This window comes from Bos mutus, chromosome 5, assembly GCF_027580195.1.
Source record: "Bos mutus isolate GX-2022 chromosome 5, NWIPB_WYAK_1.1, whole genome shotgun sequence".
Taxonomy (NCBI): domain Eukaryota; kingdom Metazoa; phylum Chordata; class Mammalia; order Artiodactyla; family Bovidae; genus Bos; species Bos mutus.
This window is the reverse complement of record NC_091621.1, coordinates 99773410-99800874: the sequence shown is the minus strand read 5'-3', so window position 1 is coordinate 99800874 and position 27465 is coordinate 99773410. Positions and strand designations below refer to the sequence as shown.

At 49.2% G+C, this 27465-nt stretch overlaps 1 protein-coding gene across 1 annotated transcript in view; it reads right to left on the bottom strand.

Annotated features, from left to right (window-relative positions):
- Window positions 1-18929: 18929 nt before the first annotated feature.
- CACNG2 (calcium voltage-gated channel auxiliary subunit gamma 2) overlaps window positions 18930-27465 on the bottom strand; it is a 120195-nt gene continuing 111659 nt past the window's right edge. Inside the window, exons 3-4 of the mRNA XM_005887462.3 lie at window positions 20800-20940; window positions 18930-19465 (exon numbers count right to left, since the gene is read on the bottom strand). Coding sequence (XP_005887524.2) covers window positions 18930-19465; window positions 20800-20940 — 677 coding nt within the window. The remainder of the gene's footprint in view (window positions 19466-20799; window positions 20941-27465) is intronic.

Genomic DNA, 27465 nt, shown 5'->3' with positions numbered 1-27465 from the left:
CAGGGGTCCCGTTTCAGCCTGATCCCCGCGGACCACCAGGAAGTCCATGTGTTCTGAGTTCTGGCCACAGGATGGCGCTCCTCCCCAAGGCATGAAAGGTCCTGCCCAGCTCTTGGATTGCATTTCAATGCATCAGCTATTAATTAAACACCTACTGTGTGCAAGTCACTGTGGCTGCTAAGGAGAGAGCTTCAGTTTGGTACTGGAGACGCGGGTTCACTCCCTGGGCTGGGAAGATCCTCTGAAGGAAGAAATGGCAACCTACTCCAGTATTCTTCTCTGGGAAATGCCAGGAACAGAGGAACCTGGCAGGCCATAATCCACGGAGTTGCAAAGAATCAGACACAGATGAACGACTGAGCATGAGTACAGATTTTCAGAGTTCACCGAGCAGTTGACATACGTTGCATTTGCCGAATAATCCTGTTGTATTGGATGAGGTGGCCTCTCTACCCCTCAGTTTGGGGAGGAAACTGAGGCACAGAGAGGTGGCAGGGCTGGCATAAAGGCACAGGGTAGCACATGGCAGGCACTTGATGAATCATAGGTGGCAGGTTGAATGGGGTGGACCAGGCATTCTTCTCTTCCTTGCCATCACTTGTCTGGGAGGGCAGGGACTATCTTATCTGCCTTTCTTTCCCCTCTCCTAGGACTTTGCCTGGTCAAGGGCTTCAGCACACCTCTGGGGCAGGGAGAGGAGAGGCAGGGGGCTCCTGCAGGCCACTCAGCCTCCTTGAAGCTGCAGTGCCGAACAGCCGGCCAACTGCAGCTCCCAGGCCAGGCCTGGAAGGCTCTCTGGATGCTCTCAGGCTGAGAGATGCAGCCTCTAGGCTGGAGCTGGTAGAAGAGACTGCAAAGAGAGGTCACTGCATCCACCACGAGCCATGGGCAGGATGTGAGTGACTCACCATAATTGGGTCCCTGAAGCTGCCAGGTGGCCGAGGGGACAGGAATGGCTCATTCATTCATTCATTCATTTATCCATTCAACAAACATTTCCTAAGATCCTGCTAAACATTAGGGATACAGAAAATTTATCATACATTTAAAAAGAAAAACACGGCCCCTGTCCTCTTGGAACTTTAAGGGCAGCAGCCTAGACAGAGGGTAGAAAATGAACAATACAGATTGATAGGTGCTGCTCAGAGGTCCAAGTGCCATGGGTGGGGGGTGGTGACTGAGTCCACCAGGGGCAGGGGGACAAGCTACATAGAGCGGGGATTCTTTTGCAGGATCTGGAAGGATGAGATGAGTCTGTAGATTATCAGGCAGAGGGAGTGCGGAGGTGGAGGGAAGGCAAGAATCAGGGGTGATAGCGCATGGGAGCAAGAACTGTCAAAGGCCAGTGAGCATTTTTTTAACTTATCATTTTAATTATTATTTTTGATCTATTTCTAGAAATTGGAGTATAGTTGCTTTACAATGTTGTGCTGGCTTCTGCTGTATAATGTGAATCAGCTATTTGTATACATAGATCCCCTCCCTCTTGAACCTCCCTTCCACCCCCCTCATCTCACGCCTCTAGGTCATCACAGAGCTGAGCTGAGCTCCCTGTGCTGTACAGCAGGCTCCCTCTAGGTATCTATTTTACATCGACCACTGCATTTGAGGATGGGTAAGAGGTGCGCCCAGAGAGAGACCATGAAACCCATCCTGAGGACAGTGAACTGTGTCTCGTCGCTGTCAGGGAACATTTCAAGGCTTTTAACCATCATGCCAAGAGCTGTGCTGAACTCTGGGATCCAAAATGCAGCATTGTGGTTCCCAACTTTGAAGAGCTCAGAGTTTCAGGGAATTCCCTGGCGATCCAGCTGGGGGCCTTGGTTTGATTCCTGGTTGGTAAACGAGGATCCTGAGGGTCCTGTGACACAGTCAAAAAAAATAAAGAGTTTCATGGAGAAGGTGGACAAAAAGAAGACCTTCACTCATGCTTCCTGAGTCCTGCCTGCTTGCTGTGCATGGTACTAGGTGCTTCCTGAGCACTGGTTTATCACCTACCTTGCAAGACAGATATTATCATCTCTCCCATTTAATAGGTGAGTAAACCGAGGCTTGGAGTGCTTAAGTACAGTTGTCCAAGGTCAGGGGGCTAGTCATGGTGGAGTCATGGTTTGTCTTTTTGGCCTTTGAATGGTTACCTTTAGTAAAGTTAATTCATTCGTGTTATATGGTTTATGCATATGGTTCAAAGCTCAAAAGATGCTCAGTGAAGTTGGTCTCACTTACATCCTTGCTTCCGGTTCTCCCTCCCCAGAGATGACCACTCTTACTAGTTTCTGATGTTTTCTTCTAGAGATGTTCTATCCAGACTCAAGCATGAAAGGTAAGAAAAGACAAGTGCAGGTGAATCACCAGCGTGGGCTTGGGAATAGCCTGCAGGGGATTGAATCCTTTTTCGTCTGAGCTTGAAGAGCATTCCCAATAATTATAGTTTGAGCAGGGGGCAGGAGGGCGGGCAGGGATGGCAGTGTGTGTGTGTGTGATGGTGCAGGGCTGAAATTGAGGGGAGGATGTGGTGATGGCACGGAGATGAGGGAGGGAGGACCCGCTGGGGCTGAAGAGAGACTGAATAGGGGTCAAGGAGGGGAAGAGAGGCTGTGGAGGGGTGGTCACAAGGGCTGGATGTGCACTGAGAGGGACAGAGGTGGCCCTGGGGCCAGGACGGTCCCCATGTGAGGCCTCGGGCGGACTCCTGAACAGTTCCAGCCCATCAAGTCACACACCAGAGTTGAGACGCTGGCAATGGGCTGCCTGGGAGGCCCTGGGCTCTGGAGCCTGGGAGGCCTGGCCTGAGTGGCCCACAGGGGACTCTGGGCAAATCCTTTCTCTCCCCAGGAGTCAGTGCCAGTCAGCACTTCACAGAAGTTTGTTGCCCCTGCTGTTCTCCACCATGGAGGGAAAGGCGGGGTCAGGGATGGGGAATGGAAAGTTTTGGGAGAAGCTCAGCCTGGGATGGGGCTTCCCTCATAGCTCAGTTGGTAAAGAATCCACCTGCAACGTGGGAGACCCTGGCTCGATTCCTGGGTCAGGAAGATCCACTGGAGAAGGGATAGGCTACCTCTCCAGTATTCTTGGGCTTCCCTTGTGGCTCAGCTGGTAAAGAATCCACCTGCAGTGTGCGAGACCTGGGTTCGATCCCTGGGTTGGGAAGATCCCCTGGAGAAGGGAAAGGCTACCCACTCCAGTATTCTGGCCTGGAGAATTCCATGGAAGTCCATGGGGTCCCAAAGAGTTGGACACGACTGAGCAACCTTCACTTTTACTTTCAGGCTGGGATGTGCTGGAGGCTCAGGACCCTTTTCTGGAGGTTTCCAGGCTGCACCTGAATGAGTGTCCCCCATGCCCAGAGCAGGGGATAGGGTAGGGTAGGAAGCCAGCATATAGAGAGAATGTTACATGTTATACGAATATGCATGTAATATGTTAATAACATGTAGCACATGTGGACACTAATCCTGTTTGATCGTCACCTCTCCTGTTTGGGAGCCCCATCTAGTCGGGCATGGAGCCTTGTGACCCAGCGCTTGGAATCTCTGGTAACTTCCTGGCTTTCTGTTAGAACAAGATGTTCCAGACTCATCTTGTGCTGTCCCTTCCCCAGTCCTGGCATCAGCCTTTTCTCCAAGGAGCCTGGTTCCCTCTTTGAGAAGGGCTGTTTGGAGGTTTTGGTCCTGGGTGGTGGCCAGATAGAGGGAAGCGATGATCTCGGGGAGAGTCCTTGATCTGGGCAGAGCCCCTTAGCTCTTATGACTCTGGACGAGTCCCTCTCCTTCCCTCGTGCAGGGAGAGTAGTTTAGAGGACCAGTTCAATCCTTTCCAGACTCAACTGAGGCCGAGAACGAGATGTGGGAAACGTTCACACTGTGTGCCCCTGGGCTGCTGCAGTACACAGCGGAAGCCCACGGACCTGGATTCAGGCCGCAGCTCTGCTGCCAGGTGTCTGGGTGACTCTGGGTGTGTTACTTAACCTCTTTGAACCTCAGGGTCCTTGTCTGTGACATGGGGATAAGAGCACTTACCTGGCACGGCATCCACAGGGATTATGAGAGATGACACGTGTAGGTTCTGACATCTCTCACCTACAGCAGGTGCTCGGTGCGTGTAGATTCCTTTTTTCCTCCCTCTTTAATCATGTGGCTTCAGCACCCCAGGAAGTGGATGGTTTGGGAGAGGGGAAGAGAGGAAACTAGGGAGGAAGAAGAGGTAGGAAATAGCAGTTCAGGGACAAATAAAGAGGAGGGAAGGTTAACTCAAGATGGGGAAGATGATTCATTGTCAAATTTGACCCACACAGAAGGCTCTCGTTGCTTGGGGGAGATGGAGAACCTCCTGTTGCTGGAGGTAAGCAAATAGAAGCTGAGAGGCCGTGGGTCACAGAAAGGATCCTGTGAGGGCTCCTGCACTGGCCAGGAGGCTGGCTCATCCACTCAGCAAACTTTTGGAGAGGGCTGAGCTTGTCTGGCCCTATGATGGGATGGGGAGTCCCCAGGTGAATGGGACAGCACCCCTGGCCCAGTCCAGGGAATGAGCCAGTCTCGAAGGTCCCTTCGACTCTGCGGTTCAGTCCTTTAGAGTGTCTAGGCCTTGTAGGGAGCTGGCTGTGGATTTCCAGCGTGTGCCTTTTGGTATTGATCCACTGGAGCTAGGCTGTTGGGGCGGGGGGAGGACGCTGCAGTGTTGGTGCGGAGGACACGCTGTAATCTGTCAGTGTCACCCTGGCCGCAGCTGGCCGGGGAGCCGTCCTGCTGTTAACTCCTCACTGTCCTGCCGCCGCGGAGCACACAGCTCGCACAGCCACCTCCCAGGTGCCTCCTTCTCGTCCTGGAGGAGGGCAATGTGGGTGTGTGTTCTTCTTCTGTTTCTCCCTGGCATGATCCCTCTGCCCCAGTCACAAAGATTCATTCAGTGTTTCCAAGACATTCCTGGGACATTCCTACCTCAGTTACCAGCTGTCCCTACCAGCTATGGTCACTGAATTTTCTTTCACCCACCCATCCATTCATCTATCTATCTATCATTTTAGTATCTAAAAATCTGACAATTTTTCCATTTCTTGAAACAACTCTCCATCTATCAACCTATTCAATCATCCATCTGTCCACCTATCCATTAATCTATCTATCTATCCATCCTTCTAGCTACCACCCACCCTCCATCCACTCACCTTTGCAATTCACTTCAGTCCAGTTCAGCTCGACTCAGTTCAATTCATTCTGCCTTTATTCGATTTATAAGATTCCTAGGTTTCGCCATGTGCCAAGCAAGTGAAATGTGAGTCATGTCTCTGTTGTCAAGGAGCCCAGGCAAGAGTCCTCACCCTTCATGGCCAGTTTTGAGTCTCACTTCCGTTAACCCTTTGCCAGTCCCCTGAGCAGAAGCAGTTGACGCTAAAGGGCTGGTCTGTGGTAGAAAGTTTAGTCTGGTTTTCACAAGCTCCACAGACCAGCACTAAGGCAAGGGGAGAGGCAGAGTGTGGGCAGGAAGTGAGAGGGAGGTGAGCCAGTGGGGCAGGGATTATCATGGAGGGAGGGGCTTCCATTCAGCCCTGAGCACTCCAGTAGTGAGTGAGTGAGTGTGTGTTGGGGGATGGAGGTAAGGAGAAGAGGGCAAGGTGATCGCAGCTGGAAAAGTAAATGGTGAACATGGGAGCTCTGGAGCCAACAGACTGCTGGGCTTATGGTCTGGGCTCTACCTATTCCCGCTGTGTGACCTTGGGCACACACCTTAGTCTCTCTGAGCTTCATTGTCCTCGTTTGTAAAATGGAGATAATAATAGGATCCATCTCCTCATGAAGCTCTTATCATTAGCACGGAAAATACTTCAGTGAATGCCTGGCACCAAGGGAAAGCTCCACAGACTCTGGCTATGATGATTTTTCTTCTTTGCTGAGTACCAGCTGTCTCGACCCTGTGCTAGGAGCTTTCACATTCAGTGTCTTCTCAGAGCATTCTAGTCACTATTATGTAGAGATTATTGAACCCATTTTGCAGATGAGGAAATGAAGGCTTGTTATTATTAATTAAAAACAATTGCCTGTGTTGTAGTGGCATGTGGGCTCTTTCTTGCAGCACATGGCCTCTCCAGTTGTGACACGTGGGCTCTGTGAATGTGAGATCTTAGTTCCCCAACCAGGGATCAAACGCGAGTTTCCTACCCTGCAAGGTGGATTCTTTTTGTTTGTTTTTAAACTTTTTACTTTGCATTGGGCTGAGCACTGAAGAACTGATGCTTTCGAATTGTGGTGCTGGAGAAGACTCTTGAGAGTCCCTTGGACTGCAAGATCAAATCAGTCAATCCTAAAGGAAATCAATCCTGAATATTCATTGGAAGAACTGATGCTGAAGCTGAAGCTCCAATACCTTGGCCACCTGATGCAAAGAGCCAACTCATTGGAAAAGACCCTGATGCTGGGAAAGATTGAAGGCAGGAGGAAAAGGGAGTGACAGAGGTTGAGATGGTTGGATGACATCACTGATTCAATGGACATGAGTTTGAGCAAACTTTGGGAGATGGTGAAGGACAGGGAAGCCTGGTGTGCTGCAGTCATGGGTTGCAAAGAGTTGGACACAACTTAGCCAATGAACAACAGCAACATAGCAGATTAATAATGTTGTGATGGTTTCAGGTGAACAGTGAAGAGACTCAACCATACATATACATGTATCCATTCTCCCCCAAACTGCCCTCCCATCCAGGCTGTGCAAGGTGGCTTCTTAACCACTGGACTGCTAGGAAAGTCCTGGGAGGCTGTCTCTTGTTCACATCACACAGCTGGTGAAGGATGGAGCTCGGCTTCAAGTATAGGCATTTCTAAAGGAGATCAAATCAGTCAATCCTAAAGGGAATCAGTCCTGAATATTCACTGGAAGGACTGATGCTGAAGCTGAAGCTCCAATACTATGGTCACCTGATGCGAAGAACTGACTCATTGGAAGAGACCCTGGTGCTGGGAAAGATTGAAGGCAGAAGGAAAAGGGGGAGACAGAGGATGAGATGGTTTGATGGCATCACCAACTTGATGGACATGGGTCTGAGCAAGCTCCGGGAGTTGCTGATGGACAGGAGGCCTGGTGTGCTGCAGTCCATGGGGTCACAAAGAGTCAAACATGACTGAGTGACTAAACTGAACTCTACTCACCATGCTCTCCTTCCTGCCCTTTCTGCTGCCTTCCAAGGCGTGCATGCTCTGAGATGCAAGGATTGGAAGACTTTCATCTCAGTTTCTGTGTGGAGCATCTTTTGACCTTCTGTGCTTTTAGCCTAGAGCTGTTGCTTATTGTCTCATGTGTGTTTTCTCTCTTTTCCAGACAGTATGAGAGCAATTTTTCTTCTCTATAGCAACTGAAGTGTTGACTTTGACTATGAAAATGACAGAATTTGTGATGTTTCCCTTTTCGCCTTGCTTGCCAGGAAGCTTGAACTTTTGTCGTATGGCTTCCTTCTCCTTTGTATGGGTTGGATCTCTACCTTTAACATTCTTTTTTCTTTTCGTTCTTTTGGCTGCACTGTATGGTATCCGAGATCTTAGTTCCCAAAGGGATCGAACCCGTGCTTCCTGTAGTGGAAGTATGAAGTCTTAACCACTGGGCAGCCAGGGAAGTTCCTAACATCCTTTTTTTTTTTTTTTTAATGGATCTTTTGGTGTAAGGTCTTCCGCTCTTGGGAAGAGCTTTATAAATAGATGTTAATTGAATGGAAAAGGGCAAATTGCAAATCACAAGTAAATAATTCAAATGAAACTGTGAACTTCAGGAAAGGGACTTGTTTTACTTATATTTGTCCCTCCCACTGTGTCTAGCAATGGCTCTGGCTCAGTGAATCTTGCATGGAAAGCTCAGTTCAAAGACTGCCCCTGGAATAAAATTTAAAACTCTGCTCAATGAGGACTGACCCCTCTTCCACCTCCTCCTTGTCCCTTGCTCACCTGGGATAACAATTGGATCATCTTTTAGATCTGCTTACAGGTGAAGTTCTTTCCTGCCTCAAGACACGAGGCTTTGCACATGCTTTTTTCCTCTGCCCAGAACTTCTCCCTCTCTCCCATCCTCTGTTTTCCTGGCCCTCCCTCTTTACCCTTGAAATTTCAGCTGCAAGTCAGTGTCTCAGAGAGATTTGTGATTATTATTTGATTCTTAACTTGCTAATTTTTCCTCTTCCCCGTTGGAACATGAGTTGCAGGAGGCTGAAACTGTCTTTTTTGATCACTTCTACCCCCAGCATAGTGCATAGAACAGTCTGTGAGAGGGGCTGAATGAATGAGTAAATGAAAAACATCAGAGAGTCCTGCAGTGTTCCTGAGAACTGGGCTGGCCAGAGCCAGGAAGAAGGTGGTTATGGCTCAGCCTCAGCGCCCAAGGGATGTCCTTACTCAGAACTGTGAAGCCTCTCTAGGCATCATCCTTGCACCCCAGACCCCAGGCCCTTGCCAGGGAGAATTGCCCCCTCCCTTCTTCTTGCTCTTCTGTGCCCTGTGCAGCCCTCTGGGAAGTTTCCTGTGACTCTGCGTGCGTTTGTGTGCGTTTGCGTGTGTAGGTGATGGAGGTGCGGCAGAGCAGTGGGTGCCAATGAGGACTCTGGACTCAGAGACCCCTATGTTCGAACCCCGGCTCTGCCACATCCTAAGTACACCTTGGAGTCATGGCTTTGTTTCTTGAGTTCACTTAAATAGGAAGTGCTCCATAGTTGTTGTCATGCACCAGACATTGTTCTAATGCCTCCCTTCCTCCTTTTTTAATTTTTTTTTTAACAAAACAAAATGTTTTTATTTGATCCACCAGAGCCTGAGTCTGGACACCAGTGGAGAATCACTCTACAGGGTTGGTACTGACAATTGATGAAATCAGCTCTGTTTCAGAAGAACTGCTGTGTGTACAGGTTTAAAAATACAGCTCAGAGTAAAAGGAGGAACATAGAGGGGGCCCAAGGATTCCTCCTGGACTCTGCTCCTCCCAGCAGAGGTCAGGTGGTACTGAGGACAAATCACTTCACCAAACGCAGGGCTGGGCCCGGGCCCACCTGACCTGCTGCCCCAACCTCGGCCCGGGGCATGGCTTCCATCCTGACTGGCACTCCAGGAATTGCATAGTGTTGCGCCTCGCCCCTGCTCGAGCCCTTGGTGGCCAGGCACCTGCCTCCTGGGACACTGCTGGAACACCAGGGACCCCTGCTTGCCTCAAGAGGGCTTGGAGGGAGATGGGATCTCGGGGAAGACTGGGAAAAAGGCTTTTGACCTCATGCCCCACAACGGGGGGAGGGGGGGTTCCTGCTCACCCCAGGGTCCTGGCCTGACCCCACAAAGGGGTGGCCTCTGCTGTTATCCTGGGTTCCTGACCTCTCACCCCCCAAAACTCAGGGGGCACAGTTCTGGCCTCTAAACCACTCAGATTTGGTTTTGTGAATGGAGCACTTGGCTGCAGGAGGCCTCAGGCCCAAGAGTAAAGCAGCCACAGTGTGGCCATTAGAAGTTAAGCCAGAACTCAGGGTGGGCTGGTCGGAGGCTCTGGCACACAGCCCCTCTAATACTCTTTTTTCATTAACTCCATGTAACAACCTTATGCGTTGGGTTCCATTATTATTGTTTCCCTTTTGCAGATTAGGAAACAGGCATAGAGACCTTGCCCAAAGCTGTGCTGGCAATAAGTGGCCTGAGCCCGGATGGGACCCTGGCAGTGTGACTCCAGAGCTCATCCTCTTAAACGCCAGAACTTTCTGCCTCTCTGAGCCTCAGTTTCCACGTCTGTAAAGGGGGTGATAACACTTGCTTCTTGTCGTTGTTCAGTCACTCAGTCATGTCCAACTCTCTGTGACCCCATGGACTGTAGCACACCACGCTTCCCTGTCCTTCACCATCTCCTGGAGTTTGCTTAAACTCATGTCCATTGAGTCAGTGATGCCATCCAACCATCTCATCCTCTGTCATTGCCTTCTCCTCCTGCCTTCAATCTTTCCCAGCATCAGGGTCTTTTCTAATGTGTCGGCTCCTCACATCAGGTGGCCAAAGTATTGTTAAGCTGTAATAAAATGTGATTTGCTAGTGCCTGGCCCAGTGTTTTTGTTGTTTAGTTGCTAAGTTGTGTCTAACTTTTTTGTGACCCCCTTGGACTTGTCGCCCACCAGGTTTCTCTGTCCATGGAATTTCCCAGGCAAGAATACTGGAGTGGATTGTCATTTCATTCTCCAGGGGATCCTCCTGAAACAGGGATTGAACCCACATCTCCTGTATCGCAGGTGGGTTCTTTGCCACTGAGCCATCAGGAAAACCCACCTGGCCCCTTGTAGGCTCCCCCAAGTTCCAGTTTGCTGTGGCAAGACAGACAATCAGGAGGCTGGCCAAAGAGGGCATCAAAGGCTTTTCTGTGATGGCACTGGAGAGGCATTGAAGGTTTTAAGTGAGAGAGGAACATAAAGAAACACGTTTAGCCTGTGAGATCCTGAACTGTGTAAGCATCAGGATAGGCCATCCCAGACTTCTGACTTGAATGGAATGGGAAGAGCCATTCTCCTTTTCCCCCTCATGCCAGACATTCTTGTTCTTGTTGGGCTCATTGAAGAGGGCTGCCTCAGAGAGCCCATCTGAGGGCCTCTTTCCTTCTCTGGTTTGAGCAGTCGAGGTGGAGAGAGGTGCCTGGGGCGATCTTCCCATTTGCTTCTCATTTCCTTTGGGGTCCTTTTCATAGCCGTGTGGGTGAGGTGAGCCAGACTGGTAACTCGGCTGGAGATGAAGGAAGGAGAGAAAGCGAGGGAGAGATAGGGAAGGAGAGCCAGAGAAAGAGAGAAGGTGAGAGGGAGGTCAAAAGAGAGAGAGATTGACAGAGAAAGAGAGAAGAGGAAAGCTGGGCTTATTGCTTCAGGGATGGGTCCTCCTGGTGACAGAAAGGGGCCATCTCACCTAGTAGGGTGTTCCCTGGTTCCAACTGATGCTCTGAGCCTGTGCACACACTCCCATACACATATGCTCCATGAGTCCCTACAGGGGCGGGCTCCTGTGACGTCATATACCTCCATGCTTCCCTGTGCCTGTAGATGCACAGGTGGGGCTACGAGTGTGTGAAGCTTAGGTCTGTAGAGAAGTGTGTGCAGTGGGCAGCACGTCTCACTGGAGCGCCAGCTACTCTGTGTGCCCGCCCCATGTTAGCTCACCCCCCTTGCCACGCCTTGGTGCAAGCCTCTCTTTTCCTGTCCATGATCCTGTCTCTCCTGAGTGCTTCCCACAGGGGAGTCTGTGTCTTGGTCGTGTCTGCACACTTGAGACCAAGGCCAAGACCTGCCGGGGCAGGTGTGGTTAAGAAAAGGCGGCAGACTAAATGGATATGTTTGTGTGAGTGGATCTAATTCCATAAGTGTGAGTGTTTGTTTGTGCGCTCGTGTGTGCTCATACAGGCCTGCACATAAGAATATGTACATGCACACATGCTCATAGGCACGTGCACTGTCAGGGCTATGAATGTGCCTCAGAGGCGTGCTTGAGTGAACTTATAAACACACATCATGGCTACAGCTTTATGCAGTGGTACGGTGATGTTTGACAATCAGCTCTCTATTTTAAAAAGTTGCCTGGTCTGTATTGATAGCATCTGCCCATTTCTGTGCTGTAAATACTTCCAGCACAGCCAATCTCAGGGTGCCAGTGTGGTGTCAGTGAATGCAGAGCAGAGAGGAGATGCACATGGTGGGTTTGCCTGAGCCTGTAGGAAGTAGCCCTGGCATACACTGGGAATTTCCATCTGTGACAGCGTGAGGGGGAGGGAAAGGAAGGGCCCAGTTCCTCCAGCCTGGACTGGGAGGAGTCCCTTCAAGCTGGCTCACAGACAACATCTTTCCAGAGCCTGTGTGCCGGGGAGTGGGGCAGTCTTTGGCTACTAGGCAGCTTTCTCAGCATCGGCTTGGAAGCCGGTCCAAACTGCTGCTCCTTGTGATGTAGGGCTAGACACTCGCGGAGACAGCAGCTTTCTCTCACCCCTGCAGACACTCTCAGGGCTTTTGGAGTTTGGTGAGCTCAGCACTTCTCCAGGGAGGGTTCTCTAAACTTGGAGTATGAGTGGAGAAGGGAGAAAAAAAGCTTCAAGCATCCATCAGAAGGGGTGGCTGGGATGACTTCCCTACGGGTCCAGTGGTTAAGACTCTGAGCTCCCAATGCGGGGGACACAAGTTCAATCCCTGCTTGGGGAACTGAGATCCTGCGTGCTGCAGGATGTGACCTAAAAAACAAATAAATACCCTTTAAAAAAAATAAAACAGCAACTGTTGGCTGGGGATGTCAGAAGTCAGGTTCTAGGGCAGGCAGCCTGCTTGAAGCCAATTCACTCTGCAGGTCTGGTTTGGAAATTGCTTGCTTTCTCTGGACTCTAAAACGCCTTTCCTCCCCACCAGGGGATAGGTCTTCTGATCTATATGGCCTCTTACCTGCCCCCCACCTCCCTGCCCTGCCCGGATTCAGAGCCCTTGTATTGGACCATGAGATCTTATTCACAAGCCGGAGAGAGGCTGAGCTGCCCCGAGACCTGGGCGTGAGGGGTGCGGGGCGTTAGGGGACCTTGCTCTGGCCCTCCCCCACCCCACCCCTCCCATGGTGGGGAAGAGTCCACAGACCAAGGCCATGTGCTCACCCTGAGCCTGCACCTCTCTTGTAGCCCTCTTTCTCTGGTGCCTGCTTTTTAGAATTTCTATCCAAAGTCTCCAGAGTCAGCTTCCATGGTTGGCCAACATCTGTCTTGAGGTAAAACTGGCCTGAGCAGTGCCCAAGGAGTCGATGTTTCAGGCGACTGTAGCTGGAACTTGGATGGGCAGGCTGGGGTAGGCACCCCCTTAGAGGCCCCGGGCATACTAAGTGGAGCTGGAGATTGGAAGGGAAGGGAGTGGGGCAGGCAGTGGGCTCAGACCCAGGGTGGGCTTGCCCCTGTACCACTTTGGGGAGCAGAATTCAGAGGAAGTTTAGAATTCTAAATTCAAACTTTGTATTTTAGGTCATTGTGAAGATTGACTTGTCAGGATAGAAGGATAGAACATATTTTAAAGTTAGTCAGATTTGTAGCTGTTAAACATTTTGACTGACAGTATGGAGGCCATTTGTACTCCTGCCCTGGGACCAGTGAATGTCAGGGGTGAGCTTGGAGGAGGAGATGCTTGAGATGGGTGGGAAGCTTGGCAGCCAGGCCCAAGTGGAGTCATGAGTCTTGACCAATTCTTAAGGGGAGTTTTCCGGGGCCCCAGGTTATGGGGCTGCCTTTCTCTTAAGTCTGTGTGACTCAGAGAACCTCTGCATGCCATCTCTTTTCTCTTGAGCCTTAAGAAGAGCTGTACAATGACTAAGCTTCCTCCCTTGCATCTCAGACAGTGTCTTGCCTCTCAGAGACCCTACCTCCTGAAGCTCATGAAGAAGTCCTGGTCTGTGTCCAAACTGGGGATTTGATGTCTGGAACTCTCCCTGGTCCTCATCACTGTTTGTTGTTATAATGGTTTCTTTTTCTTTTATTTTTTGGTCACGCTGCATGTCATGCAGGATCTTAGTTCTCCAATCAGAGATTGAATCCAAGTCTCCTGCACCGGGAGTGCAGAGTCTTAGCCACTGGACTGCCAGGGAAGATCCTGTTACAGCTGTCTCTAGGTTGACCTGGTGACCCCTCATAGATCACCCTTCTGGCTCTCCACATGAAAATATTAAGATGACCAGGCTAGTGAATCCCAGCCATTATAATGAAAGAGACCACCATTTTTTTTTTTCTGGTCTGCCACTGTAGATGTTAGTAGGACAGAATGAAGCTTTTTTCTCCTTTTGGAGCAATGTATCATAATGTTTCATTTTAAACAAGCTTTGGTCAGCTTTTTTTTTTTTCCTGTTTTTCATGGCATTTATTATTTTTTTGAGTCAAGGATAATAATTCAGTAAGGGTGGTGGTAGAAAGGTGGGCACAGGAAACCCCTGTAAGGAGGGGGAGGGGAAGAAGCATTTTACAATTTGCCAACAGAAGAGGACTTTTTTGGTCTGTGTTTAAAATCTTGGTTTGATTTTGAAATAACTTCTTTCCATCCTATTCCACACGACAGTCTTTTTAAAGTCCAAATGAACTAAAATAAAATGTATTTAATGCATTTGGAGAAGTGCTTACATCCTTCCTTCAAATAATTGACCCTGGCAGTTTAACTAGAATAGAGCCAGACGTTGGTGGACTAGTTTTTGAGCTGCCTTCAAACGGGGCCTTTCTCTAATGTCAAGGGTCAAATTTTCCTGTTAGGTTAGCCTTGATAGGCCAAACATTTTGTTGCTGTTGTGGTTTAGTTATTGAGTTGTGACCAACTCTTTGTGACCCCATGGACTGTAGCCCGCCAGACTCTTCTGTCCCTTCTTGCCTATTCCAGGCAAGAATACTAGAGTAGGTTGCCATTTCCTTCTCCAGGGGATCTTCCTGACAGAGGGATCGAAGCCACGTCTCCTGCTCTGGCAGGTAGATTTTTATTGCTAAGCCACCTGGGAAGCCCCAGGCTGAATGTTTGTGTCCCTCGCAAAATGTATGTATTTAAACCCTAACCCATGACATGACATATTAGGGGCAGGGCTTGGGAAAGATAATGAGGCTTAGATTAGGTCATAAGGGTGGGGCCCACATGATGTGATTAGTGTCCTTATCATAAAAGAAGACCAGAGGCTGGCTGTGCTGTGTGAGGACAGTGAGAGTGTGGCCGTCCGCAAGCAGGAAGATTGTTTTCATCAGGAATCGAATCTGACACTTTGATTTTAGACATTCTGGACTCCAGAACAGTGAGAAATAGCCATCCCGTTTATGGTACTTTGTTATACCAGCCTGAGAAGACTAAGACACATCTCGTCTTGCCTTTCACATTTGGAGAGTCCCAGGTCCCCCTGCTAGACCTTCCTTCCCTACTTGTCTCCCAATCCACAGTCCCCTCTGAAGAGCACCCCTGTACAGCGGACCCTCTAAGTACACTGGCAGGGTCATGCCCATTCCAGGCTGCACACTTTCACTGGGAAAATTGAAACCCTGGAGTGATGTTGGGATGTTGATGGAGGCTGATTTATTCTAAAGCTGAAAACTCAAGGATGTTATGTTCACGGCCTTCAAATATCTGAGGGACTATTGTGCTGCAAAGGGAAGGGATTCATTCATTGCTGCTGGTCAATGGAAGAGGTGGGTTGAAATGCATGTGGGGAGGAGACTTTTACCAGTGAGCATGGGCTGGGGCTGCCTATGAAGTAGGTGGGCCTCCTGTTGCTGGAGGTGTGTAAATATCAGTAAAGGATATTTAGGAGGAATCGCATGACCTGGGGAGTAGGGCTATTCTACTGTGTGGCTTCTAAGCCTCCTCTTCCTCAACTCAGGTCTGAGAATCTGAGTTCTCAGATTTCAGCTTTAGAATGATCTTAAATGGGATGCTAGGAGCTGGGAAAGCAATGAAAGAAATCCACTGACATGAGGACCAAGCTATAAAAAAAAATCTTTATTTCATGTACCAGGATTTTTTTTTTCTTTTTTCAGTTTTCAGCTTTTTAAAATTTTTTTCTGTTAACAGTCTGAAAAAAAAAAGGACCCACCAAGAAAATAAAATGGAGGTTGGTTTCTTGAACTGGTTTGAGCTGGACATGAGCAATTGTCCACCCTGGCAAGTGGCGCCTTCACGGTCCTGAACCCAGCTCCTTCCCTCCAGGCCCCCTAGCCCTTTCACCCTATACCTGCATGGCCTTCTTCAAGGGGACCCAGGCCCCAGGCCTCATGGCCCAGGAAAAAGTGCTGATTGCCATCCCAGACACTCTGCCAGGACTCAGAGAACTGGGGTCAAGTTTCCTCTTTGGACAGTGCCCACTTGTTGTTTTCTTGGGGCTTCTCCCTTATCTCTCCTACTTGATCCTTTCAGGTTTGGAATCTGGGGGGGCAGTGGGCAAGGCTGAGGTGGGAAGGGAGCGATTATGACTTCTGCTCAGACTGAGAAATACTGGGTGGCCCCCACCCCTGGCTTTGGCTGCCATGACTCTGTCCTGGAGCCCCCGTGGCCTCCAGGGAACTTCCAGGTTGGCGGGCAGATATTCTGTCTTGTGGCTCAGGCTGGGTTTAGGGTTCCAGCTGCTACTGATCTGAGAAAAGAGCTTTCCTTCCCCAGACAAAGGATGGGAAGGGCAGCTGGGAGTGGGCAAGCCCCTGAAGCTTTTCCAGCCATTCCCCCAACCCCCCAGAGCTCAACTTAAGAGAAGGCCAGGCCAATGTCCAGAAAGAGACGAACCAAGCCATGCTGATGGGGGCAGGAGGGGCCCCTGCCTTCAGCACAGTAACTGGCAGGCTGGGCTGAAATTCAAGCTTGGGAAAGCGATTGGTTTTCTTTCCTTCTGAATGGGCCTTGCTGCTCTGGGGAGAAAGGGGAGCAACATGGGACACCCTCAAACTTTAGTCTGTAGTCTAAGGTTAGCTTTGGGGTTGTTCCTCACGCTGGGACCAACTGTGTAAAGCTCTGCTCTCCATCTCTCAGCCTTCACCTGTCCCAGCAAACCTCAGGGGAAACTCCTTTCCCCTGACCCCCAAACACTATGGGAGAAGCCTGGTGGCTGATCTTCCTCCAAGGAAGTCCCCTCTGCTCTCTGTGACCGGGTTATGGAAGTCAAGAAAGGGGACACAAAACAAAGAGTGGCTTTGGGGCCCTCTGGGACCTTTCCCTCTCTGTCTGAACGGCAGAATACATTTGCTCACGTGTGTATTTTTGCTTTGACATTGGATGTAGGGGCAGGGGGTTGGGAGCACAGTGAGGAGGCATATGGTGCGTGTGTGTGTGTGTGTGTGTGTGTGTGGCTGAGCATCTGAGTGGCTGACTGATGATTTGGGAATGTCTGGGGGCTGGATGGCAGCCATTCTGGTCATCCCTTGGCATCCTCCTCTGGGCAGGTGGCAGATCTTAAGAGTCATGGACACCAAGCATGAGAATGTGCCTTCAGAGCTCATCTGGGCCAATCCACATGTTTATACAGGGAGAAACTGAGGCCCAGGGAAGCCTCAAAGCCGGGGATTCCAGAATCCAGAGCGGGATTCCAGACTAGTGCCCTTTCCATGCATGCAAACTGTGTGAGTGTGTATTGTGTGTGTGTGTGCATGTGGTGTGGTGAAAGGGTGTGCATGAACAAAAAGGCCAGTATGGAGCTGTGTCATCAATGGCTTTGGAGGGCATGAGCCAGTCTTCTCTGAATCCTGCTACTGGCTGGGGAACTGGATGGAAGGGTTTGGACTGAGTGTGTGTCCCCATGAGTGATTCCACTGCTGGGCTTCGAGGACTGTGAGAGTGTGTGTGTGTGAGTGTGGGAATGGGTGTGCTATCTCCCTTGTGTGGAGCAGATTCTCAATGATGGTTCTCTCTCTTTCATATGAGCAGCACTTTCTCGGAGGAAGGAAAGACATCTTTTGTCACAGCCCCTGTGGCTCCCTGGGGCCTCTCCCTTTCCCCTCCTGCTTGAAGCCCAGCTCTCATCTCTCACAACAGCTTGTTGGTTTTTTAAAATGGATTTGTATGTTTGTTTTCTGTTTTCTCTTTACAAGTTCCCTGCTAAATTTTAAGTCCCCCACCCCACCCCATTTTTTTTTGTTTGTTTTCACAGTTTAAAGCTGGAAAAGAATTAAAAGAAAAATACTATCTGATTTTCTTGCAAGTAAATCCACTTATTATATATTTACATTTATTTATAGTCTGTGGTTTTTTTATTAAAAAAAAATCACCACTTGTTTTTCCTTTTTCTTTTGTAAAAAGAAACCTTTTTGCAGTGTCATTGTTGGACCCGCTGGGCCCTGAGGGGGCTTCAGCGAGTCCAAGGACCCCCAAAGGGTCAGTGAGCCCCCTTCCCAAGAGGTTGGGGGCCGATGAGTCTGGGGGTCCGCCATCGCCCCAGGGTCATCGCATGGCCCTGAGGTGAGGGGTGAGGAGGGAGAGACGCTTTATATCCCCCCGGGGGGTGGGCATCTCCTGCCCACAAGGACAGGAGCTTGGGGTGGTGACCCCAAGAGGCTCACCCTGAGGATTCCGGGGTTTTCCGGGCATCTCAGCAAGCCACTAGCAGCCATCCCCTCTCCTTCCCTTCCCTCAAGGCCTAGGAAGTCATCACAGTGGGTTAAGGACCATAAGGACTGGGAACCCCAGGGCTGGGCAAGCCCCAGATGCACCCCCCTCCAGGCACCTTTCGGACAGGAGGGACCAAGGACTCTTGGGTCACCTGGAGGCCTACAATTGCCCCATCAATGCTGGGTGGAGCCGGCTCGCAAGCCACCAAGCTTGCCCAGCGTTCCTGGGGCACCCATCCTGAGGCTCCAGGGACCTGGCAGTGACCAAGAGGCTAACCTGGCCCCGGGGCCCCTGAGTCTCCACCTCCCCCACTCTCCCAGGGAGGCGGAGCCCGCTTGGGGTTAAAGGGAACAGAAAAGTAACTCTCCCTGCGTTAAAAAAAAAAAAAAGTAACATAAACCCCTGATAAATGCAAAGAACGTTTCCCTTCCTTTCTGCTCCTTCTCATTTTTTTTTTTTTGCTTTAATATTATCTTGGTTCCCTTGTATGTTTTCATTTAAATTAGTTTTTATTAAATGTTAAAATAATGGTACATGGGAAATCATGCATTTTCATTTAGATTTATTTTCTATTTTTAATTTTTATCCTCTCGCTTTTTTTTAAAGTTTGTTTTTCCTTCCCTCGTTTATATTTTTGCACATTTATTGTTTTGCCTTTGTTCCTCTTATATGTTGTTCTTTTTTTTTTTAATTTACTTGTTATGTTTTTCTCTTTTTTTGTTGTTTTTTTGTTTTTGTTTTTTTGCTTGCCTTTTGAAAGGTTTGTCCCCCCTGGTATGGTTTGGTGTCCCCGCCCCCCACCCTCCCTTCACCCCCCGGCCCATCCCGCGGGCCGCGCCCCTCCTCCCGGCTCTGGGCGGCGCCGGCGAGGCCCCCGTGGGCTTCATACAGGGGTGGTCCTGCGGTTGGCTGTGTTGGAGTGGAGAGAGTCTTTGTTCTCCTTCTGGATACAGTTGTGAACTTGGAGGAAGCTGTTATCCCTGTCGGAGTTGTAGGTGGCGGTGGGCGTGGTAGCGGCCTTCAGGGGGTCCCTGCTGAGGGTGTACATGGAGATCTCCGTGGACGGCAAGGTGTTGAAGCCCTTGATGCCCACGGGGGAGGCGTCCCTGGAGTGTGAGGGCTCGGTGGAGCGCGAGCTGGAGCGGCTGCGGCGCTGGTAGCGGTAGCGGTAACTGGGGATGCGGGTGATGGCGGAGGCCTGGAGGTAGTCCGTGGCGCGGGCTGTGGCCCGCAGCTGTTTGTGCCGGTCGATAAACATGTGCACGGCCAGCACCCCGACCATCTCGGCGATGATGAAGGACAGGGCCCCGAAGTAGAAGGACCAGCCGTAGGAGTAACTATTCTTTTTGGAGTCGCTCTTGGAGGGGTCTCCGGCATTGGCAGATATGTACACTATAATGCCAATGATGTTACTCAGACCTGCGGGCGGGATGGGTGTGGAGAGGAGGCAGGGTGGAGGGGAAAGCAGAAATAATGATGGTTAGTATCCAAGGAGGATGCCAGGCCCTGGGCAGGATGGCGGTGGGCGGACCCCTGGATGTGCTTTCCCTGGCCCAGCCGTTTTTGTGGAGAATGGATGGGCTGATACAGGGGAAGTTGCAAGCATCACCTTACTATCCTATCATTCTGTTTGGAGAGAGCCAGAAAGGGAAGAGCTAACAAAATCACAGATACGGGAAGAAGGGAGAGAACAACCGGGCATTCTACAATATACTGAGTAATAATAATATTAGTTATTGAGCATTTACTACCTGCTTTCACAGCTGAGTGCTTTGCAAAGGGTTTGCAGATGAGAAAACAGATTGCAGAGAGGTTAAGTAAGTTGCTTAAGGCTGCATTGGGATTTGAAGCTGCTGTAGCAGGGGGTTAGGGCTTCCCTGGTGGCTCAGTTTTAAAGAATCTGCCTGCCAATGCCTGCCACTGCAGTTCAATCCCTGGGTCAGGAAGATCCCCTGGAGAAGGAAATGGCAACCCATTCCAGTATTCTTGCCTGGACCTGATGGGCTACAGTCCATAGGGTATGAAAGAGTCGGACACAACTTAGAGTCTAAATAAGAACCACAGGCAAGGGGTTAAGTCTGGTTCCTGGAGCCAGACTGCCTATATGCAAAGCCTTTGGCAAGGTAACCATCATCTGAGTTTCCATATCTGTGAAGTGGATATAATAATAGTGCTTGCTTCTTTTAGGTTGGGGGAAGATTAATACACATGAATACGTATGAGTTACTACTACATGTGAGTTAATACACATGAAAGCTGTTAAGAGTCTGCATGTGGTAAGTGCTGCTTAAACGTTAGTTGTCGTTATTAAATGGCTTATGCTACAACCCATGTTCTTCTTCTGGCATCTGAACCCAGTGTGACTTGTCACGTAGTTGTGCTGAGAAATGGGGTTTTGAATGCCTGCCTGCTCCCACCTGGGTAGGACAGGGAGGGAAGAGGGTGATGAGGATAGACCCAGCATTGGGAGTGGGGCCTTCTCTCAGGAGGTGGGGGAAAGGTGAGTCACTGGGCTAAAGGTCAGGTGTGGGGGCAATCCCGGTGGACTCAGTGGAGGGCTCAGGCCTGGCTATGGCGTGGGAGCCCAGCACAGCCTGCCTTCTGTGCGACTTGGCCTGTTGGAAGGTCCAGAAATCCCTCTCCTCTCTCCCCTCCTTTCTCTGCCAGGCCCCTCCAGTCACCAGGCCCCGCAACCTCAGCCTCCTCCCTGCTGGTGGGCCTGGCCTCGGGCCGCCTGGCGCAGCAGCTCTTACCTGCAGACACGAAGAAGATGCCGGCACTCAGGATGATGTTGTGTCGAGTCTTATAGAACTCGCTGGCTGCGATGCAGAGTCCACCCATGAAGAGCAGAATCACACTCAGGATCGGGAAGATGCTCGAGGCCCTCACAGCCCCTGGAGAACACAGTGGGTGGGGAGAGAGAATGCCATGGCTGTGAGATGAGAGGTGGTGTGTCAGAGGGAGGAGAGGGAGGAGCTCACAGGAGTGGGGGCTGGGTGAGTTTTATGGACACAGGACCAGAGTGGAGGTTGCTTAGCAATACTAGGGAGGGAGAGAGAGGGAGCATGCTACTGCTCAATTCACAGGGGCTCCCCACTTCTTCAAGGATCAAACCCCAGCACTTCATGAGACTCACATGGCCCTGTGAGACTTGGTCTCTCCCCAGCCCCACCTTCCCTTCTGTCCAGCCACAACAAACTTCCCATGACATATTATTGCACGTTTCTGACTTTTGCCTTACTGAGCTTTCTTCCTAGAATGTCTTTCTTGCTCTTTTTCACTCAGCCAACTTCTATTCATCCATCAAAGCCCAGCTCAAAGTCCCCTCCTCCATGATGCCTTTCCTGATTTCTTTAGGCAAACTTATTAGCTTTCTCCTCGGCACTTTGGGGCACTTGGGGCACAGAGAAAGGCAGTGTGTCATAGTGGTCAGAGCTGGGTGGTTGGACTCTGGCTTTAGCATTTATTAGCTGTAAAAGTTTGGGTAAGTCCTCTCATCTCTTCATGCCTCAATTTCCTTACCTGTAAAATGGGTGTGGTGATAGTTCTTGCCTCTTAACATTATTGTGAGGACTAAATGAGTTAATTCTGATAATGTACTTAAGATAGGTCTCTGAAACCATATAGTAAACACTTGCTCAGATAGTTATTATAGTAAATAGTTGTTTATATATATGCATCCACCATAGGTCATGGGATCCCATGAGAGACAGGATTGTAGTTGTTTTTTTAGTTCTCTCTCTTCATTCATTCTGTCCTCAATACCTAATTCAAAGCCAGAGATACAGAAAGCCCCCTATACAAGCTCGCCTTGTGAATCAATGTGGAGAGGTGGTCCGGAAAGAGGAAGAAACTGACACATTGCAAAGAAAACAGAAGAGAATAAAAGCAAAAGCAAATTTAAAAAACCTCTCAAGACAAGAAGGAAGGATGAACAAACAGGCAGGAGAAGAAAAGAATATTTTTATGAATATTTTACCCCAGCATGGAGGAGGATGAGAGAGAGGCACAGATGGCTGGGGCAGGGGAGGGAAGGTGGTTGGAGGTATATGAGGGGGACTGTGTCTGAAAGATGCCCCAGAGGTGTGGAGTCTTTGGCAGTGTGTCTGGAAACTAAAATATTTGTTTTCTATCCAGATTCAAATGGCAGAGAGTGACCTCAGGATCTCCAACTCCATGTCCCGGCCAGTGTGGACCAGGCAGGAGGCAGAGGTATCTGGTGGCTATTATAAGGAAAACAATGTCTTCCTGATACATTGGGGTGGCTTGAATGGCAACCTAGGAAGTTAAGTCCTTTTAGACTGAGAACCCTTTAGCTCGGTCCAGAGGGTGGTTGGGGTGTATGCTTTGGAGGGGAAGTGCCTGCCCTACTGGCCCATCCCTGTTCCTTCTGGTGGCAGCATGACCACAAAGGATCTGTGAAGAAGAGAATTTTTCTATATAGAACTTTAGGAATTTTTCTAAGGAAGAGTTTTAGGCCATTTACTGTGACATGTGATATAAAACCCTTCTTTCCCTGGTGGATCTTCAGTCTACATGCTCATGATGCTATTGAATGAATGGATTATTTTGGGGGGACTTGAAGAAGGGTGGAGTTCTGTATTGCAAGCTGGAGGCACCTGAGCTGCTCATTTTGAAGCAGGGGCAAGAGGGTGAGGGGCAGCTGGGTTACTCTGCAATCCAGTAGCCCTCTCCCCCGGCGGGCAAGGACTGGGCTACCTCCTCTCCAAACCTGAGTGGACGCTTTCTTCCTGCAGGTCTTTTCTGAGATGATATCTCTATCCCCAATTGGATTGACACATCCCACCCCCACCATACAGGAATGCATGGCCAGATGCGCCCATTCACAGCTAATTGGAGGCCCATCTCCATAAGTACATGAGGATGGCGAGAGTATATCGAAGACCCAGCTCACAAGAGGTAGGATGGATTAAACAACCACACCGCGTTGCGTCTAACATACATGGTACAATTTAATCCTCATAATACCTCTGCAGGGTGTATTTTTTGCCCCAATTTATAGATGAGAAAACTGAATTTCAGAGAAGTGATGTAGCTTGCTCAAAACCACCCAGTTAGTAAGTCAGGATTCAAGCCCAGATCAGTCCAACTTTTGGATACCCTGGACTCTTCCTCTGGGGTTTTTAAAGAGCCCAGGAAGCACCCTGCAGGGTTCAGAGATCTGGGTTCTGGTCCCAGCTCTGCCCCTCCTTGCTGTGTGGCTGAGGCAGGTACCTTGCCCCCTCTGGTTTCTCCATGTTTAACATGGGTGTGGACCATTAGATGATTTCTAATGCTTTTCCTTATCTGTGTGGATATGATTTCTGACCAGCTGGAAATGGGGACGACAGTATAAAGAAAGATAGAGAGGTTGGGGTGACTTCCAAGGGGCAGTAGCGGCTGCTCAGATGAGCAGGATCGAGGAAGATCTCTGGCCTTCTCTCTGCAAGGAAGCAGGCTCTTCCTGCCCGCAGTGTGCTGCATTTGGCAGGCTAGGTCTGCATCCTCAGAGCTCATGCCTCACGGCAGCCCTGGGCCTGACGTTTCCGGTTCAGCCAGTCTGCTGTGGGAGCCTGGATGCCCCAACTCCATTTTTCTGCCAGCAGAGAGAGCACCAGCTGTGAAGGGAGATGAGATGCTGTGTGTGTCTGCATGCACGTGTGTGTGCGCGTGTGTGTATGTGTGTGTGAACTGGGTTAGGGGAGTGGGCCGGCTGGAAGGAGACGTTTGCTATGTTGCAGCCAATGTGGAGAAAACAGGACCACTTCACAAGGTAACAAAAAAGCAAGCAGGCAACAAACAGAAGCCTCTTTACTCCAGCAGAGCCAGCTCAGACACCAGCCTCCCTTGGAAGAGGCCTCTTTATGCAGAAAAAAGGTGATGGGGCAGCTGGGAAACAGTACCAGCCTAGGAAGGCTGAAGTCCTCAAGACATAGATCCAGGCTGGTAGAAAGCTGGTTTCGAGCTGGCAGGGACCCCCACACTGAAACAGTCTTCTGAAGGAGGTCATTCTGGCTGGGCAATGTCACAGAGGGATTTTGAAGTTAGCACACCTAAGTTCAGAGCCTGGCTTTGCCACTTAATAACTGTGATCTTGGGCAAGGGTCTTTACCTCTCTAGAGCCTCAGTTTCCTTGTCCTGTAAATGGGAAGAGTCATAATAATCTCCTGTTCATAGGAGTGTTGTAAGGCCTTGCTGCTCAAATGGCAGTCGAGTACCAGCAGTGAGGGCATCATGAGAGGAGCTTAGCAGAAATGCAGATTCTCAGGCCCCACCCCATCTAGTTAAACTGTACTGAATTAGAGTCTGCATTTTGGATAAACAACAGGGTCTTACTGTAGAGCACAGGGATCTATATCTGATACCCTGTGACAAACCATAATGGAAAAGAATATGGGGAATTCTCTAGTTCTCGAGAGGTTAAGACTCAAGTGCTCTCACTGCCAGTGCCCAGGTTTGATCCCTGGTTGTCAGACTAAGATCCCGTAAGATGTACAGCATGGCCAAAAAAGAGAAAAGGACATGAAAAAGCATATATATATATAACTGAGTCACTTTGCTGTACAGAAATTAACAGTGTTGTAAATAAACTATACTTCAATAAAAATACGTAAGAAAAGAATCCACATTTTAACAATATCTTTGTAACAAGACTAGTATGTGCCTGAATGTTTGAGACGTGCTATTGCAAGAACTAAATTGGATAATAACTGTTTTGTTTCTGATACTGGGAGGGCAGTAAAGGATAGTGATTTTTGTTATTTTTAATGTCCTTTTTCTTTCATGCCAGACACAGTTTCCTTATGAATTATCCTGACTTCCTACTAACCTGTTACGGTATTAATAGTAATAGCATTACTCAGTTCAGTTCAGTCACTCGGTCGTGTCTGACTCTTTGCGACCCCATGGACTGCAGCATGCCAGGCCTCCCTGTCCATCACCAACTCACGGAGTCCACCCAAACCCATGTCCATCAAGTCGGTGATGCCATCCAACCATCTCATCCTCTGTCGTCCCCTTCTCCTCCTGCCCTCAATCTTTCCCAGCATCAGGGTCTTTTCAAATGAGTCAGCTCTTTGCACCAGGTGGCCAAAATATTGGAGTTTCAGCTTCAATGTCAGTCCTTCCAATGAACACCCAGGACTGATCTCTTTTAGGATGGACTGGTTGGATTTCCTTGCAGTCCAAGGGACTCACGAGTCTTCTCTAACACCACAGTTCAAAAGCATCAATTCTTCGGCGCTCAGCTTTCTTTATAGTCAAACTCTTACATCCATACATGACCACTGGAAAAACCATAGCCTTGACTAGACTGACCTTTGTTGGCAAAGTAATGTCTCTGCTTTTTAATATGCTCTCTAGGTTGGTCATAACTTTACTTCCAAGGACTAAGCGTCTTTTAATTTCATGGCTGCAATCACCATCTGCAGCAATCTTGGAGTCCAGAAAAATAAAGTCAGCCACTGTTTCCACTGTTTCCCCATCTATTTCCCATGAAGTGATGGGACTGGATGCTATGATCTTAGTTTTCTGAATGTTGAGCTTTAAGCCAACTTTTTCACTCTCTTCTTTCACTTTCATCAAGAGGCTCTTTAGTTCTTCACTTTCTGCCATAAGGGTGGTGTCATCTGCATATCTGAGGTTATTGATATTTCTCCCGGCAATCTTGATTCCAGCTTGTGCTTCTTCCAGCCCAGCGTTTCTCATGATGTACTCTGCATATAAGTTAGATAAGCAGGGTGACAATATACAGCCTTGACGTCCTCCTTTTCCTATTTGGAACCAGTCTGTTGTTCCATGTCCAGTTTTAACTGTTGCTTCCTGACCTGAATACAGGTTTCTCAAGATGCAGGTCAGGTGGCCTGGTATTCCCATCTCTTTCAGCATTTTCCACGGTTTATTGTGGTCCACACAGTCAAAGGCTTTGGCATAGTCAATAAAGCAGAAACAGATGTTTTTGTGGAACTCTCTTGCTTTTCCAATGATCCAGTATATGTTGGCAATTTGATCTCTGGTTCTTCTGCCTTTTCTAAAACCAGCTTGAACATCTGGAAGTTCATGGTTCACGTACTGTTGAAGCCTGGCTTGGAGAATTTTAAGCATTACTTTACTAGCGTGTGAGATGAGTGCAATTGTGCACTGTGGCTGCAATGGCGCACGAGCGTGGGGGCTGTGAAGGTGCACGAGCATGACTGAGAGGCGCTACCCCAGGCCCGAGGTCAGGGGTGGTGGCCGAGAGGAGCTGACCACATCAAAGGTAAGGAGCAGAGGCTGTGGTTTGCTGGAGCAGCCGTGAAGAGAGACCCCATGTCCAAGGTAAGAGAAACCCAAGTAAGATGGTAGGCACTGAGAGAGGGGATCAGAGGGCAGACAGACTGAAACTACAATCACAGACAACTAGCCAATCTGATCACACAGACCACAGCCTTGTCTAACTCAATGAAACTAAGCCATGCCATGTGGGGCCACCCAAGATGGCTGGGTCGTGGTGGAGAGGTCTGACAGAATGTGGTCCACTGGAGAAGGGAATGGCAAACCACTTCAGTATTCTTGCCTTGAGAACTCCATGAACAGTATGAAAAGGCAAAAAGATAGGACACTGAAAGATGAACTCCTCAGGTTGGTAGGTACCCAATATGCTACTGGAGATCAGTGGAGAAATAACTCCAGAAAGAATGAAGGGATGGAGCCAAAGCAAAAACAACACCCAGTTGTGAATAGGACTAGTGATGGAAACAGAGTCTGATGCTGTAAAGAGCAATATTGCAGAGGAACCTGGAATGTCAGGTCCATGAATCAAGGCAAACTGGAAGTGGTCAAACAGGAGATGACAAGAGTGAACATCGACATTCTAGGAGTCAGTGAACTAAGATGGACTGGAATGGGTGAATTTAACTCAGATGACCATTATATCTAGTACTGTGGGCAGGAATCCCTTAGAAGAAATGGAGTGGTCATCATAGTCAACAAGAGTCTGAAATGCAGTACTTGGATGCAACCTCAAAAACTACAATGATCTCTGTTCGTTTCCAAGGCAAACCATTCAACATCATGGTAATCCAAGTCTATGCTCTGACCAGTAATGCTGAAGAAGCTGAAGTTGTACAGTTCTATGAATATCTACAAGACCTTCTAGAACTAACACCCAAAAAAGATGTCCTTTTCATTATACGGGACTGGAATGCAAAAGTAGGAAGTCAAGAAACACCTCGAGTAACAGGCAAATTTGGCTTTGGAATACAGAATGAAGCAGGGCAAAGGCTAATAGAGTTCTGCCAAGAGAACACACTGGTCATAGCAAACACCCTCTTCCAACAACACAAGAGAAGACTCTACACATGGACATCACCAGATGGTCAACATCAAATTCGCATTGATTATATTCTTTGTAGCCAAAGATGGAGAAGCTCTATACAGTC